General features: G+C 35.0%; 3 protein-coding genes across 3 annotated transcripts; all 3 read right to left on the reverse strand.

Moving 5' to 3' along the window:
- Window positions 1-523: 523 nt before the first annotated feature.
- LOC138880876 (uncharacterized) lies at window positions 524-1763 on the reverse strand. The gene is made up of 5 exons (XM_070161059.1): window positions 1665-1763; window positions 1462-1614; window positions 1290-1362; window positions 877-1128; window positions 524-747 (listed from the first exon to the last, which is right to left on the reverse strand). The coding sequence occupies exons 1-5, from the start codon at window positions 1761-1763 to the stop codon at window positions 524-526; spliced, it is 801 nt and encodes a 266-aa protein (XP_070017160.1).
- Window positions 1764-4842: 3079 nt separating this feature from the next.
- Window positions 4843-8290, reverse strand: LOC104217852 (receptor-like protein EIX1). Its single transcript, XM_009768182.2, has one exon. It carries the CDS (start codon window positions 8127-8129, stop codon window positions 5058-5060), a length of 3072 nt encoding a protein of 1023 aa, XP_009766484.1. The 5' UTR covers window positions 8130-8290; the 3' UTR covers window positions 4843-5057.
- Window positions 8291-11878: 3588 nt separating this feature from the next.
- On the reverse strand, window positions 11879-15220 carry LOC104217850 (receptor-like protein EIX2). Its single transcript, XM_070163020.1, has one exon. The coding sequence runs from the start codon at window positions 15093-15095 to the stop codon at window positions 12072-12074; it is 3024 nt and encodes a 1007-aa protein (XP_070019121.1). The 5' UTR covers window positions 15096-15220; the 3' UTR covers window positions 11879-12071.
- Between the last annotated feature and the right edge of the window lie 1169 nt (window positions 15221-16389).

A 16389-nucleotide genomic window follows, 5' to 3' on the forward strand; every position in this document is an offset into this window, starting at 1 on the left:
AATATTTATCCATAACGGAGTACTGAATGGTTAAGCTTATTATATCCGGTATGGATAATCTTCTACCGGGGTAATGTTTATCCATAACTGGGTACTGAAAGGATAAGCTTATTATACCCGGTATGGATAATCTTCTACCGGGGTAATGTTTATCCATAACTGGGTACTGAAAAGATAAACTTATTATACCCGGTATGGATAAACTTCTACTGGGGATAATGTTTATCCATAACCGGGTACCGAAGTGATAAACTTCTTCAGGAAGCTTATTTCCAATATAGTACTAAATAGATAAACATATTTACGGTGGAATCCCATATGGATAAGCTTCTTCAGGAAGCTTATTTACAACGAGTACTAAATGAACATCCATAATATAATATATTTATAACACAAAAGATGCATAACGGAATAGTTCTCCAAAATTGCTGCTGTTCTTTAGCTATTCTTTGGCTCTGCCAGCTCTCCGACAGACTCCTAATATTGTGAGGCATTACCCAGGACACTCCACAAATATTCAGGATTAGATCCCAACATTGCATTGAGACTTCACAATCAGAAATAAAGACACCAAGTAAGTTGGAACTCCATCTACTACACTATTAATAAGAGTGAGTCTGCCCCCAAAGGACAGACACTGTTTCTCCCATGAAACCAGCTTTTCTGCACATTTATTGACAACTCCTTGCCAGATTCTCTCGTCATTCTTTGTTACTACTTGTTGTCTATCGAAAACAGCATATCTACCTTCGCAAGGTAGGGATAAGGTTTGCGTACACTATATCATCTTCAAACCCTACCTTGTGGAATTATACTGAGTTTATTATTGTTATTGTACATGGCAGCCTAAATATAGTGTGAAATTCTCCACTTTACATCCCATTATATCAGCAATTTCTTCAACACTTGGCTTCGCATTTATGCTGAATACACTACTTTTTGCTAAATTAACTAATAAGCCAGTCACAACTTCAAAACTCAACAATACCCCTCTGAGATATAGAAACTCTTCTTTCTCAGCTTCACACAAAAGTAAATTATGTGATATGACCATGTTTTCCTCACCAATATTTCCAACATTTAAGCCTTTAATCCATCCAAAATCTTCAGCTCTTTTGATTATTTTTGCTAAGAATTTCCATCATCAACACAAAAAGGTAGGGACATAGGAGATCACCCTGTCTTAATCCTCTCCGAGATTTGAAAAACCTTGTGGATTCCCATTAATTAATATTGAAAATCTCATATAGTTGACACACAATACTTAATCCGTTTGACCCATCTCTCACCAAAATTCATTTGTCTCAGAGCATTCAGCAAACATGACCAATTTACACGGTCATAGAGTTTCTCAACATCAAGCTTTCAAGCCACACATTCATTGGCCACCAAAGCAACATCAGCTATTTGTCTACCCTTTATGAAAGCATTCTAATGGGCCGAAACTAGTTTATCAATCACCAAATTGAGCCTTTCTGTCAACACCTTAGCAATTATCTTATAGATACTTCCTAGAAGGCTAATAGGTCTAAAGTCTTTTATCTCCATTGCTCCCTTTTTCTTAGGTATCAATGTAATGAAAGTAGAATTAAAACTTTTTACAAATGTACCTTCCTGATTTAAAAAAAAAAAAACTCCAGTGTATCCTAGACATCCTTCTTTACTGTATTCCAATACTTCTGAAAGAAAATTAGATTAAAACCATCAGGGGTAGGTGCCTTGTCCCCTTTGCAGAGTTCAACTACAATCTCTACCTTTTCCATAGTGAATGGTCTCCGCAGCCAATCCCTTTCTTCATCAGACAATTTGTTCAACTTCTCTTATAATCTTCTCATCTTCCACTAACTCCCCATCAATCACTAATCTGTCAATTGTTGTTATAGCTTTTATGAGCATTAGCTTGTTTGTGAAACAACTTTGTATTTCTATCGCCTTGTTGGATCTATGGACATCTAGATTTTTGTCTCGAGGAAATTTCCTCAGAATTAAAGATCTCCTCAAGCTCTTTTCTAATAGAACTCCTTTCTGCCACCATTTTGCTCTTCATTTCCGATTAAATAGACCACCATGATCCAACTCTTCCAGTCTTGCTAGGGTCTTATTTTTTCTTTCCTTCAAATTTCTGAACACTTCTTTATTCCACTTTTTAATGTCGTTTTTCAGCAATATCAACTTCTTGCTAAGACAGCATCAGGCTTGCGTTGGATATTTGTATGATTTCCACCATTTATAAACCATGTCTGCAAATTGCGCGTATTCAAACCACATATTCTCAGATTTGAAATATCCTTTCCCTTTCTCCAGTCACCACATTCTAACATAATAGGGCAGTGATCTGAAGTCAGTCTAGGAAGGACTCTTTGCTTAATCAACTTAAACTGCTCATCCCGCCCTTCTGATATTAAGAATCTATCCAACCTCGAGGCACAATGGTTACTTTCTCCTTTAAACCATGTGAAAGTACCCCCATTAAGTTGGCTGCTCCAGTTTCTAGCTTCTATAATGCCCATATCGTGTATTGGTTTCACTAGACTGACTACTTTGATTTTTTAGATACATGTTGATAGCTGTTATGAGCTATAGGGAGTTTCTGCTGTTACTTTTTAGGAAGGTGTTTTCTCTTCTACGAGTAAAAGCAGTTTACTGAATGTTTGAACTTGCTCATTGAGCTCGCTGAAGAGATGCATGAAATTATTGTTCTTAAAGTTTAGTTCTTCTTTCTAGTAGTTTAACATTACCGAAATCATATATGTATATGCAATGGCGAACCTAGAAAAAGGGTGTTCAGACTTGAAAGAAGTAAACAAATTTCCCGCCAAATGGTGTTCAATATATGTTTATATAGATCTAAAATCAATATTTTACTTATATAAAGTGTAATTTTTGGTCAACTGACCACGCTTAGCAAAAGGTGGCTTCGCCCCTGTGTATATGTATGTACTATGTATGTTAACATTACCAATCAGAATCCTTCATTTGAGCTCTCTACAATATGGCACTTGGTAATAGCCTACCTGCAATAGTTATTCAAATTTGCCTTTTCTAAAAAAATTGCAGAAAAGAACAGGACAAGTTGCAATATTTTGGAAATACTGACACCTTTTGCCATCCGTTTTGTTTTTGAAATAGAGATTTGTGTACAACAACAACAACAACAAACCCAGTATGATCCCAACAGGTGGGATCTGGGGAGGGTAGTCTGTACGCAGACCTTACCCCTACCTAATGCAGGTAGAGATTTGTGTATTAGTGGAAAATAAACTCGCCACATGAACTAATACTGTAATGACATGTGTCATGGGAGTTAAAACGACAAAGAAGGATGGCGTGTATCGAACACCCACGGGATCGCTTGTGCAAATACCGTACCTGTTAACTTTGAGGTTGATCATAAGAGAATAGCTATGAGGTTGATAATTAAAGTCATTAATAGCTGCAGATATGGAAAGAATCAGTCAGATCCCTGATTACACGCGATTTGTTATTATTACTTCAAACGTTATAAATCGGTCACGTAACGGGCAATTAATGCAATAAATGGCAGTAATGGGCAGGAACTAAGCAAGGCAAGTGGTTACGAGATGTAATACTATTACGAGATTGCTATCCGACCCTCCCATAAGGATAAAAATAACACTACAATCCCGGGATAACTAATTTCGGGATTAGTTCTACCGCGATATTATCTCAACCAAACTTGGGATAGACTCATTTTAAATTTAATCCCCGGATTAATTAGAGCGTGCTTTAGCTTTATGACACAATAATGTTCCTGCACAAGGAGGGTAGAAAGGCGCTGATGGCTTTTGCTGTAGGTTAAATGTACTAGTGATAGATATTAGGTTTCACGGACGTCATCATTTGGGAGCTCAAGAATCTTTTCTGGTTTCTTTTCTCTTTACATGAATTATATCAGATTTTAATACGTTTAGGAAATGATGTAAACATTTTGTTGTTGTCTCATTAGTGGGACAGACAATGTGGTGATACTAGTAGTGTACAGGTCCATATTGTGTCTTTTCTTGGTCATGCTTGAAACTGTTGAAATTGCCTGTCCGTATCAGTAGTACTAGTTTTAATCTCGTATTCCTTCTGCTTCGATTTCGATTACTACTTGAGGTTCCTTCTGCTTTAATTTCTTATTACTATCTTACTGTAGTTGCTGCTTCTCTTTACATGTCTTCTTCGCTATCGTATTCCTTTTATTATGCTATGTTTTTGCTTTCCTTCTGCGTATACACCACCCTCTCTAGACCCCACTTGTGGGATTACACTAGGTATATTATTGTTGTTTGTTGCTTGAAACTGTTGAAAGATGTATTAGTTCAGAATAGGAGTTTGATACTCTCTGTTTGATGCATACTCATATTGCTGAGTTGCTGCAGGATATTCTCTGGAGTACCAAAAGAGGGTGCGACTGCAGTCTAAGCAGTATCCACTTCTTGTTTAAAGAATATTTGTCCAATCTTGTGGTGGCTCTAATGTATGTCAAAGTTTGCTATCATCGCCTGGCAATAGCGGACAAAGAATCTGGTATTTCATATTTGTTTAAGTGGAAGTAAATATGTTTAATGATAAGATGTTATATCTGATATTGCCTTTCCTAGTTCTCTAAGAGTATGTGTAGAACAAGCACATATGCGAAATTGTTTTTTAAATGGTGGAAATGTGTTGAAAGTTATTTTCTTTTGCAAAAAGCAGAGTTTCTGTCGCATATTTATGGAAAATCTTGCTCCAGGGAGTATTGGGATGGTATACAATGTGTTTTGATCCAAAATCAGCTCTGCTCTTTCTGTTTTCTTCTTTTATTGCTGTTCGTCTGACTGTGCCAAGCATAACAACTATCAAAGGGAACATTTTTCACTGGCAAAACTTTGGTACATTTTGATTCCTTTGTGTTGCAAAATTCTATCATTAACATTATTCTAATCAACATTCACAAATTTCAAGAGATGGGTAGCTTCAAAACCACAACAAGAGTAGGAAATGGAGGAAAAAAAATACAGAAAACAAGTTACCTCTTGAAAGTAAACAAGTACATAGAAACTTTACAGTTATCAGGCCCTCAGCTTTCTCTTCAGCCTTGAACAACAGACTCTTGATATCATATCGAGCCAACTCATCATGTCCGCTAAGAATGTGAAATAGGCATTCCTCCAAGAAGGGTTGACAATTAAACAGCCCAAGATTCCCCAAAATGCAAGAAAGAAACCAAACACCATTGATATATAAAACTCCCGAGATGGAAACTCCACATCCTCACCATGTTCTTGAGGATTCATGTTGCTGCTATGATCAATATGGGGACTAGGAGGAGCATATCCGGGACATTCTTGAAGAGGAGGACCGCAGAGTTGAGCGTTACTACTGTAGGATGATCTCTCAAAAGTTTGGAGTTGAGTGCTTGATGGAATTCTCCCTGATAAGTGGTTGTTTGACAAGTCCAATACACCAATAAAAGTCAAGTTAGCAAGGCCTTTAGGAATCATACCAGAAAGCTGGTTTCTTGACAGGTCAAGTGACTCCAACATCTTCATTTGACCTATTCCTTCAATGATACTTCCATTCAGATCATTTCTTGAAAGGTTCAAAGATTTCAATCCTCTCATTTCAGCTATTTCTTTAGGGATACCTCCAACCAACTTGTTACTTGAAAGATCAATAGTCTTCAGATATGTTAAAGGATTCTTGTACTCAGCCTCCTGGTTTTTCCATTGAACCAATAAATTGCCTAAGTACGAGTAAGGTCGAGGATATTTGCCATAGAAACCTTGAACTTCAAATCCCATTGGCTCACCCAAACCATTTTCTTGATGCAGTAAGGTAAAATTATTGAAGCATTGTGGAATTTTCCCAGATAATCCATTTGCTGAAAGGTCCAGTATCTGAAGAAACTGAAGCTGACAAATGATCGATGAAATGCTGCCATAGAATTTGTTGAACCGCAGGCTTAGAATGCGCAAGTTGAGTAGGTCAGTCCCTATCCATGCTGGGATTCTTCCTGTCAGCTTATTCCCTCCAAGATCCAAGATTTGCAACGACTGACATTGCGAAAAAGAAGGCAACATTCCACTAAAACGGTTCTGGCGCATGTATAACGCCTTTAAATTTGTCAAGGAGCCTAATGACTCTGGAAGTTTTCCAGAGAAATTGTTATAGGCTAGATTAAGAACAGCTAGATTAGTCATATTCATCCAACAATCAGGAAGCTCTCCTGAGAATTGATTGTGTGATAGGTCAAGGGAAGTGGCTCCTGTTGTACTTTTACAAATGGAAGAGATGGATCCGAAAAACTGATTTTTGTGCAGGTAAAATATTTGCACATTTGTAGGAACTAAAGGCAAAGGTCCTGAAAAGTTGTTAGAGCTTAAATCTATAACCATGTAATCATATGTATTCTCTGTTAAGTCAGACACTCTTCCACTGATTTGGTTGTTGGAGAGATTCAAAATCTTTATATCGGGAGGTAAACCTGAGAACCAACTTGGAAGCGTGTCTGAAATATTTGCAAGAGAGATATCAAGAACAGTATAACTGTTTTGACTTTGAAGCCACTTGGGGAAAGAAGGTCCCAAATTGCAAGATGGAAGGTTTATAACTTGAAGCTGAAAAGGAGGAAGCCAATCGAAGCTCGTCTTCAAAGCCAACGAGTTGAACGATAAGTCCAAACCCACTAAACTGGAGAGGTTTGAAAGGTGGGATTCAGTGATTGTACCCTTCAGGACATTGTAAGAGGCATCAAAACTTTCTAGGTTCGATAGTTGCCCCATACTTTCTGGTAATCCTTCCAGCCTATTGGACGAGACGTCCAAAATTTTAAGCTGTGAAAGCTTTCCAATACCTTGTGGTATCCTCCCATTGAAGTGATTAGATCCGAGATGCAACTCTCTCAATGATGGAAACAATGCTAAATCTGGTAATGGCCCTCTCATTTGGTTATCAGACAAGTCTAGATACTCAAGGCTCGAAACTTGTCCAAATCTTTCCATGAAAAAACCATTCAGCACATTTTTCTGCAGGTATAATCTCTTTAAGGCTGAAAATCTTGTGACATTAACCAATGAACCAAACATTGAGTTGTCGTTCAACCCCAAAACCTCAAGTGTTTTCCTACTGCCTGATAACCTGAGAAACAACTCAGGAAGCCATTGGTATGTCCGAGTGTCAGACATGTCCAGATAACGTAAACGTGTCAAATTGCCAAAAGAACTTGGAATCCCACCTTTAAGATTAAACTCATTTGCAAGATTAAGATGTTCAAGATGCATCAAGTTCCCAAATCGATCATCAATTTGACCGTCTAGCTGATTATTGGAGAGGTCTATACTAGTTAAGCTTGTGCTAAAATTGAATAACCAGCTATATTTAGCTGAAGAAGAAAACTCATTACAACATAAATGAAGAACAGAAAGAGAGATCAAAGAAGAATTGGCTATTTCAGCTGGAGATGGAACCAATTTAGAGAGTCCACAAAGACTCAAGTCAAGTTCTTTCAATAAAGGGAGCTTAGTTATCTCTTGAAACCAATTCTTTACTTGGAAGTCACTACCACCTAGACTCAATAACTCTAGAGAAGAGAGATGAGAAAGCCATCTAAGGTCCTTTACTATAAGATTATTATATCCAAGATCAAGAATCCTCAATGAAGTTAGATTCTTGAACTGTGTAGGAATTAAACCAGAAAGAAAGGAAGATGAGAGGTTCAAATACTCTAGTCTCTTAAAGGAGCATATGAATCTTGGTATTTCACTTCTTTCAAAATCATTCACACTAAGGTCCAAGAAATTCAAATACTCCAACTCAAGTAAAGAAGGACTAAGTTTACCTGTCAATCTTGGAGCAAAACAAGCACTAGCAGAACAAGTAAAGGCATTGTGAAGATCAAGAACAATTACATGACCAGTTGTTTTGTTACATTCAATACCTTTCCATTTGCAGCATTCTTTTTTATCTTCTTCATCACCCCATGTTGATAATTGACCAAAATTATCATTAAGGCCTCTTTTGAACTCAAGAAGAGCATCTCTCTCCTTTTCTATACACAGAGTCAATCCAAAAGCTGCTTGTAGGAGCAGTAAAGACAAAGTAACAAGGAAATGAGCTGAACTTGGATATTCCCTTTTGCCCATTGTTCAAGAAGCAACTAAATGTTATGTGTTTTTTTTTTCTTTTCTTTTTGAAATCTTTAGCTTATCCTGAACTAACTTTCAAGAATGTGCAAGGAAATGTATGTAGGTGTCTTGCTAGGAAATTTAATGCTCGACTATCCGAGTAATATGTTGTCTTCAAACCCAATTTGAAGATTAGAAAAGGACTATTCAGGAATAAATTATACTACAGATTTTATTAAATATTTGATATAAGAAACAAGTGGCCCCACCTTGAGAAGAAAAAGATCAAAAGAGAAATGATTGATTACATCTGATTTTCTCCGATAAGCAAGTTGTAGTACTGGAGATGAGTCAAGAAAGACGGGCTAGTTGAGTTTGTACCAAAATACTGTAATAAGAAAAGGAAAATGTGAGAGGCAGTGGAATTGGAAGATACTAAGGAAAGCCATCTTGGAAATGGATTTGGATGTAATTGGGTATAATTATACAATTTGACATGTTTATTTGGCCAAGTAATTACTTGGTCAGCATGAAATTGAGTGTAATTACACTCTCCAACTCTCAAGGGGAGGTGAGAATTGATAGTAATTACACTGTGTAATTACAAGGTTGTTTTTTAGTTTCTTTCCTTTTTGTTTTTATTTTAATTTATTTTCTTTATAACTTTTTATTTCTATTATTTTAACTTTTTAATTTTATTTTTACTTTTTAATTTCTTTTGAAATTTTAAAATATATTTTCTTTGTACATTATTTATCTTTTATTTCTCTATCTTTACTTCTCGTGATTCCATATAATTGCTTACTATATTTTATTTTTTATTTATTTTATTATTTTGCTTTTTTAAACTACATCTCGTAATATTAGAAATAATGAGTCATTAACAAACTTGATATAATGAGTGATGCAATTAAAGTGAAATTTCGTTATTAAATGTGGTTATAAACTTATCATGTTTCCTAGTTATTAAGTTGCAACTTACTATTATTATGTTGGAATTTGACATATGTTAAACTAATTTTTTTTTTTTTTTAATTTTGAAATTGTGTTATATTCGTGGTTCAAATTTACTTATTTTAGTAGTATTGGCTCACATTGAATGTTGTTCATTTTTTAGCTAGATTTGATAGATTAGTTTTGTCAAACATTTGAATAATGTTATGACATTAAATTTGTAAATTAATTTATTTTATCAAACATGAATTCCATGATGTTCTTACAAAACGTATATTTTTTTATTTTTGTAAGTATCTAAACTAAATATTATTAATTTAAAATATATATATAAATTACAGTATTAATTATAAATATACGATTACTAAATTAATGTATATTCACGAAAAAATATACATTATATTAACTTTTAAGTTTTGATAATTATTTAATTTAAAATTTAATCTAACTGTGTAATTACACTTGTGCAACCAAACAGTAAACTTGTAATTACACTATGACAAACAAACAGGTTATCGTAATTACACAACTGTGTAATTACCTCTATTTTAAAAGGTAGAATTGGGACTCGCCCTAGGGCAGTGCACTCGTAAAACGCCCCTGGGCTTATATGTGGGGTTTAGTTCCGTGAGACTTACGCAACGCCTTACGTATTGGGCTCGCCTCATAGAACTTTATGCAATTATATGCAACTAACCTTGTAAATCCTCAAATTTTCTTAATAAATCGTTAACTATTCAAAATTACTTTTTTCTTAATCATAAATCATTAACATCAAGTCTTAGGCTAATTTTCAGCAAGTAGGAGCAGTAAAGACAAAGTAACAAGGAAATGAGCTAAACTTGGATATTTCCTTTTGCCCATTGTTCTTTACTACAAGCAAGAAGCAACTAAAAGTTTTCTTTTTTCTTTTTGGAAATCTTTAGCTTATTTTATATAAATATAAATATATATACACACACATATTCTTGCATGCATGCATCAATTTCCGAGATAACTTTATGTATGCGTCTTGCTAGGAAATTGAATTCTTGACCATCCAAGTAGTAAGTTGTTTTCAAACCCAATAAATTAAAGATTAAAAAAAGACTCTTCAGGAATAAATTATACTACTACTGATTTTATTAAATATTCTTTAATAAAAGAACCAATTAAATTTTGACATAAGAAAAAAGCGACCCCACCTTGAGAAGGAAAAAAAATCAAAAGAGAAATGATTTATTACATCTGATTTTCTCCCACTTTGACTAGTAAGCATACGCAAGTAGTAGTACTCGAGTTTGAGTCAAAGAAGAGGGGCTAGTTGAGTTTTATCCCAAAATACTACTATATCTTTTTGTTAGGACCGAAAAGTTTTAGGTGTCACGCGGAATCTTACAAAACAAACCTTCAGCCACGATAAATCAGACAACAAAAGAGAAATATATCAAAAGAGACACAAACAATATTTAACGTGATTTGGCCAATTGATCTACATTCACGGACGGAGATGAGCAATTCACTATATAAAAAGAGAGTATAAAATATCGAGAGAACAACCTCACGAAGAGACAAACACAAGTGACACACTAACACTTGTCCCATAACGTTCTCCCTTTAAACACGACTCTCAAACCACATATGGCTACATTGTGGATGCTGCTGAATGAAAAGGACGAATCTTCAATTTATAAAACTCAAAACTTTTTCCCACAAGAAAAGAGACTAGCCAAATATTGAAAAAGTATACTTTCCCTCAAGTAAAAGAAAAACTCAATTATGGTAAATATGTTGTCCTTTCCTTCACGGGATAGGAAAACCAATTATGATAAAAAAAAAATCTGGACAAACACCTAACATCTTTGGCATATCCATTAAGGAAATATGAACTCCTAAAGAAAAAAAGATTATTCACTAAATTAATCTTAATAATTATTACCTTGACATATTGGAATATGTAAATAAGGGCAAATTAGAAAAAATAAAATTAATACATTCTTGATTATGTAAATGGACACCTATTTTGGACCAAACTAAATGGACCGGAGGTATAATAAACAAAGGAAAATAGGTGTTGCTACACTTATTACAAAGCTTGTGGTCACCCCAGACATTAAATAGGTGTATATCAGTGGTGTGAATGTGATATCTGAAGTTTTTCATCCAATATAGTCTAAGATAACATATTTATATACCCATATGACTGAGATGAAGGGGTCGAAGTTTGTACTCACTATATAGACAAGTACAGAAGCTAAGGACGACAAATATCCTGTAAACATACAACACGGTCACTTAATTTTAACAAGAACAAAGATCCATAAATCTTTATCTGCTTTTGTTTCTTCTAGAATTGTCATTCTTGATATGAACAAAGATCCATGAATGATAGTGTTGTATGGATATGCTCCATTTGAAGGACTGAAGCTGGACCAACAAGAAGATGGATATCCCAACTTAGGAGACTTTCTAGTAAATGGAGCAGCAACAATAAACACTGAGAAGACATGTACAATGAAGAGATACACAGAGTTGTACTTGCATGTTTTATTAATAAAATAATCTTTCTTTACATTTGTCTTGTGATGATTGCAGTTATTAATTTCTGTATACTAAATTTGCCGTGAATAGGAAGCTCATCAAACTAATATGATTGGTGGAATATGCCAAAATGCCTATGATTCGAGTGAAATGGAAAATGCTATCTAAACATATGTCTACCACTGGTACAGTTCAGCACTACCCAATTTTTAATACTTGAGCATTCTCTCTTCAGAAATGGAACTTCTATATTTCCTCGGTTATATTTTGTTTAAGTCTAGCTTTCACCAAGATGCAAATGAAACATTAGAAATCCAACAACAAGAGATTTACTCATACACACCACAACAAGAGAATAGGAACTCGTAACGGAGGAAATCAAGTAAACAGGCACATTGGAACATTATGGTTATGAGGCCCTTAGCTTTCCCTTCAGTATTGCAAAGCAGACTCTTGATATCATATTGAGCCAATTCTTCGAGTCCATTAGAATGTGAAGTAGGCATTCCTCCAAGAACGGTTGACAATTAAAGAGCCCAAGATTCCCCAAAATGCAACAAAGAAACCCAACACCATGGATATATAAAACTCTAGAGATGGAAAATCCTCACCATCATCATCATGTTCTTGGGGATTCATGTTACTGCTATGATCGATACGTGGACTAGGAGGTGCATATCCGGGACATTCTTGGAGAGGAGGGCCGCAGAGTTGAGCATTACCACTATATGATGAACTCTCAAAAGTTTGGAGTTGAGTGCTTGATGGAATTCTTCCTGATAAGTGGTTGTTTGACAAGTCCAACACACTAAGAAAAGTCAAATTAGCAAGGCCCTTAGGTATCATACCAGAAAGCTGGTTTCTTGAAATGTCAAGTGACTCCAACATCTTCATTTGACCTATTCCTTCAGTGATACTTCCATTCAGATCATTTCTTGAAAGGTTCAAAGATTTCAATCCTCTCATTTCAGCTATCTCTCTAGGAATACCTCCGACCAATTTATTACTTGAAAGATCAATAGTCTTCAGATATAATAAAGGATTCTTGTACTCGGCCTCCTGGTTTTTCCATTGAACCAATAAATTGCCTATGTACAAGTATGAACGAGGCATATAGTCAAACTGGACTAAAAAATCCATCGACTCACCAGAACCATTTTCTTGATGCAATATAGTAAAATTGTTGAAGCATTGTGGAATTTTCCCAGATAATCCATTTGCTGAAAGGTCCAGTATCTGAAGAAATTGAAGCTGACAAATGATCGATGGAATGCTACCATAGAATTTGTTGAACCGTAGGCTTAGAATACGCAAGTTGAGTAGATCAGTACCTATCCATGCTGGGATTCTTCCTGTCAACTTATTCCCTCCAAGATCCAAGATTTGCAATAATTGACACTGTGAGAAAGAAGGCAACATCCCGCTAAAACTGTTCTGGCGTATGTATAATGCCTTCAAATTTTCCAAGGAACTTAATGACTGTGGAAGTTTTCCAGAGAAATTGTTATAGGCTAGATTAAGAACAGCTAGATTACTCATATTCATCCAACAATCAGGAAGTTCTCCTGAAAATTGGTTGTGTGACAAGTCAAGGGAAGTGGCACCTCCTGTTGTACTTTTACAAATGGAAGAAGTGGATCCGGAAAACTTATTTTTATGTAGGTAAAATATTCGCACATTGGTAGGAACTTGTGGCAAAGGTCCTGAAAAGTTGTTAGAACTTAAATCTATAACCATGTAGTCTTGTTTATTCACTATCAACTCAGAAACTCTTCCACTGATCTGGTTGTTAGAGAGATTCAGAATCTTTAAATTGAGAGGAAGATCAGAGAACCAACTTGGTAGCGCATCTGATAGATTTGCAAGCGAGATATCAAGAACAGTATAGTTGTTTTGACTTTGAAGCCACTTGGGGAAAGAAGGTCCCAAATTGCAAGATGGAAGGTTTATAATTTGAAGCTGAAAAGGAGGAAGCCAATCGAAGCTCGTCTTCAAAGCCAAAGAGTTGAATGATAAGTCCAAATCCACTAAACTGGAGAGGTTTGAAAGGTGGGACTCAGTGATTGTACCCTTCAGGACATTGTAAGAGGCATCAAGACTTTCCAAGTTTGATAGTTGTCCCATGCTTTCTGGTAATCCTTCCAGTCTATTGGACGAGACGTCCAAAATTCTAAGCTGTGAAAGTTTTCCAATACTTTGTGGTATCCTCCCTTGAAATTGATTAGATCCAAGATGCAACTCTCTCAATGATGGAAACAATGCTAAATCTGGTAATGGCCCTCTCATTTGGTTATCAGACAAGTCTAGATACTCAAGACTCGAAACTTGTCCAAATCTTTCCATGAAAAAACCATTCAGCACATTGTTCTGCAGGTATAATCTCTTTAAGGCTGAAAATCTTGTGACATTAACCAATGAACCAAACATTGAGTTGTCGTTCAACCCCAAAACCTCAAGTGTTTTCCTACTGCCTGATAACCTGAGAAACAACTCAGGAAGCCATTGGTATGTCCGAGTGTTAGATATGTCCAGATAACGTAAACGTGTCAAATTCCCAAAAGAACTGGGAACCCCAACACCTTTAAGATTAAATTGATCAGCAAGATTAAGATGCTCAAGATACATCAAGCTCCCAAAGCGATCATCAATTGGACCGTCCAGCTGATTATTGGAGAGGTCTATGCTAGTTAAGCTTGTGCTAAAATTGAATAACCAGCTATATTCAGCTGAAGAAGAAAACTCATTACAACATAAATGAAGAACAGAAAGAGAGATCAAAGAAGAATTGGCTAAATCAGCTGGAGATGGAACGAATTTAGAGAGACCACAAACACTCAAGTCGAGTTCTTTCAGTGAAGGTACCTTTGTTATCTCTTGAAACCAATTGCTTGCTTGGAAGTCGTTACCACCGAGACGCAAGAACTCTAGCGAGGAAAGATGAGAAAGCCACCCAAGGTCCTTTACTATTAGCTGATTATTGTTCCCAAGATCAAGAATCCTCAAAGAAGTTAGATTCATTAACTGTGTAGGAATTACACCAGAAAAATCTGAAGATGAGAGGTTCAGATACTCTAGTCTTTTAAGAGAGGATATGAATCTTGGTATTTCACTTCTGTCAAATCCATTTACACTGAGGTCCAAGTAATTCAGATGCTGCAACTCAAGTAGAGAAGGACTAAGTTTACCTGTCAATATTGGAGCAAAACAAGCATGGCCTGGACATGAAACCTCACTGTGAAGATCAAGAACAGTTACATGACCACTTCTTTTGTCACATTCTATACCCTTCCATTTACAGCATTCTTTTTTATCTTCATCATTACCCCATGTTGATAATCGATCAAAATCATCAATAAGGCCTCTTTTGAACTCAAGAAGAGCATCTCTCTCCTTTTCTATACACATGGTTTTGTTAACTTCTCTTGAAGTTAATCCAAAAGCTGTGTGTAAGAGCAGTAAAGACCAAGTAACAAGGAAAGGATCTAATCTTGGATATTTCCTTTTATCCATTGTTTTTTACTTGAAGCTATGAGCATGAAGCAACTAAGTTCTTTATATTTCTGAAATTCTTAGCCTATTTCAAAGACATTTGTCTATACTTGTATTTGGCTAATTAGGAAACACAATGCTTGACTATCCAAGATTTTAAGTTCTTTTCAGACCCAACTAAAAATATAAGAAAAAGACTTGCTAGCAATAAATTTTACACATGTTAATTATACAACCAACTTAAGTTTGACATCAAAGCCAAGTGACCCCACTTTGAGAAGAAAAAGATTAACAAAAATTATTCTTTACATCCAATTTTCTTGCACTTTGACTAGTAGCACAAACAAGATCATGTAGTCAAAGAAGACGGAGTATGACTTTTATCCAAAATACTAATAGCTTGTTTGGATGGTTAATACCCATTGTATCCTATTGTATTGTTACTTTAAATACAATGTTTGTTTTGATTGTTACTTAAATTTTATTGTATCGTATTGTTAAATCCGTCATTACATAACGACGAAATGTGTCACTTTATGTAACGACCAATTTGGTGTGGTCGCGTCGTTACCTTGTCTTTTTCTCTTAATCTCACCCTTTATTATTATTAAATTATTTTATTTTATCATTTACCCTACTTTTTTATATAGTAATTTTACCTTGTATCATAATTTTTCTTTATAATATTGCAAGTTTATTCTTCATATTGCTGGTGCGTGATATCATAAAACGATGACAAACGACACAATCTATCCAAACATTGTATTTATCAAATGATACAGTACAATACAATACAGTACAATACCATATATTATGAAACGATGCATAACAACCATCCAAACAAGCTGTAAGTAAAGCAAAATGGCAGAAGGGCTCAACTTTGGTTCTATGAAAAGTGAAAGGTTGTCAAAATTTTCACCTTTTGAAACTTACACATACACACTTGTAGACATATGATTTTTGACCTTCCCCAAGATTTTTTATATTTTAGCATGTAAATATTTAATTTAGGCCTAATATAGCTATTTCAACTCATTTTGAATCTTTTACTTTATTTTATTATAAGAAAAATAAAAATTACAAAAAATATTTTAGTTTATGTATTTTTCATAAATTTTTTTAAAAAAATATAATACAAAAACTAGTACCTTATTTTTATCTTTATATAATTTCGAAAACACAAAAAATAGTTTCATGTTTAGTTTAATTAATTAGGATTAGCTTTGGCATTGTGTAGTATTTCAAATCATAAAAATATAAAAAATATATTGCATCTGCATTTAGGATTTTATTTTACATTTTTAGATTAATTAAG

This window comes from Nicotiana sylvestris, chromosome 11 (genome assembly GCF_000393655.2).
Source record: "Nicotiana sylvestris chromosome 11, ASM39365v2, whole genome shotgun sequence".
NCBI lineage: Eukaryota > Viridiplantae > Streptophyta > Magnoliopsida > Solanales > Solanaceae > Nicotiana > Nicotiana sylvestris.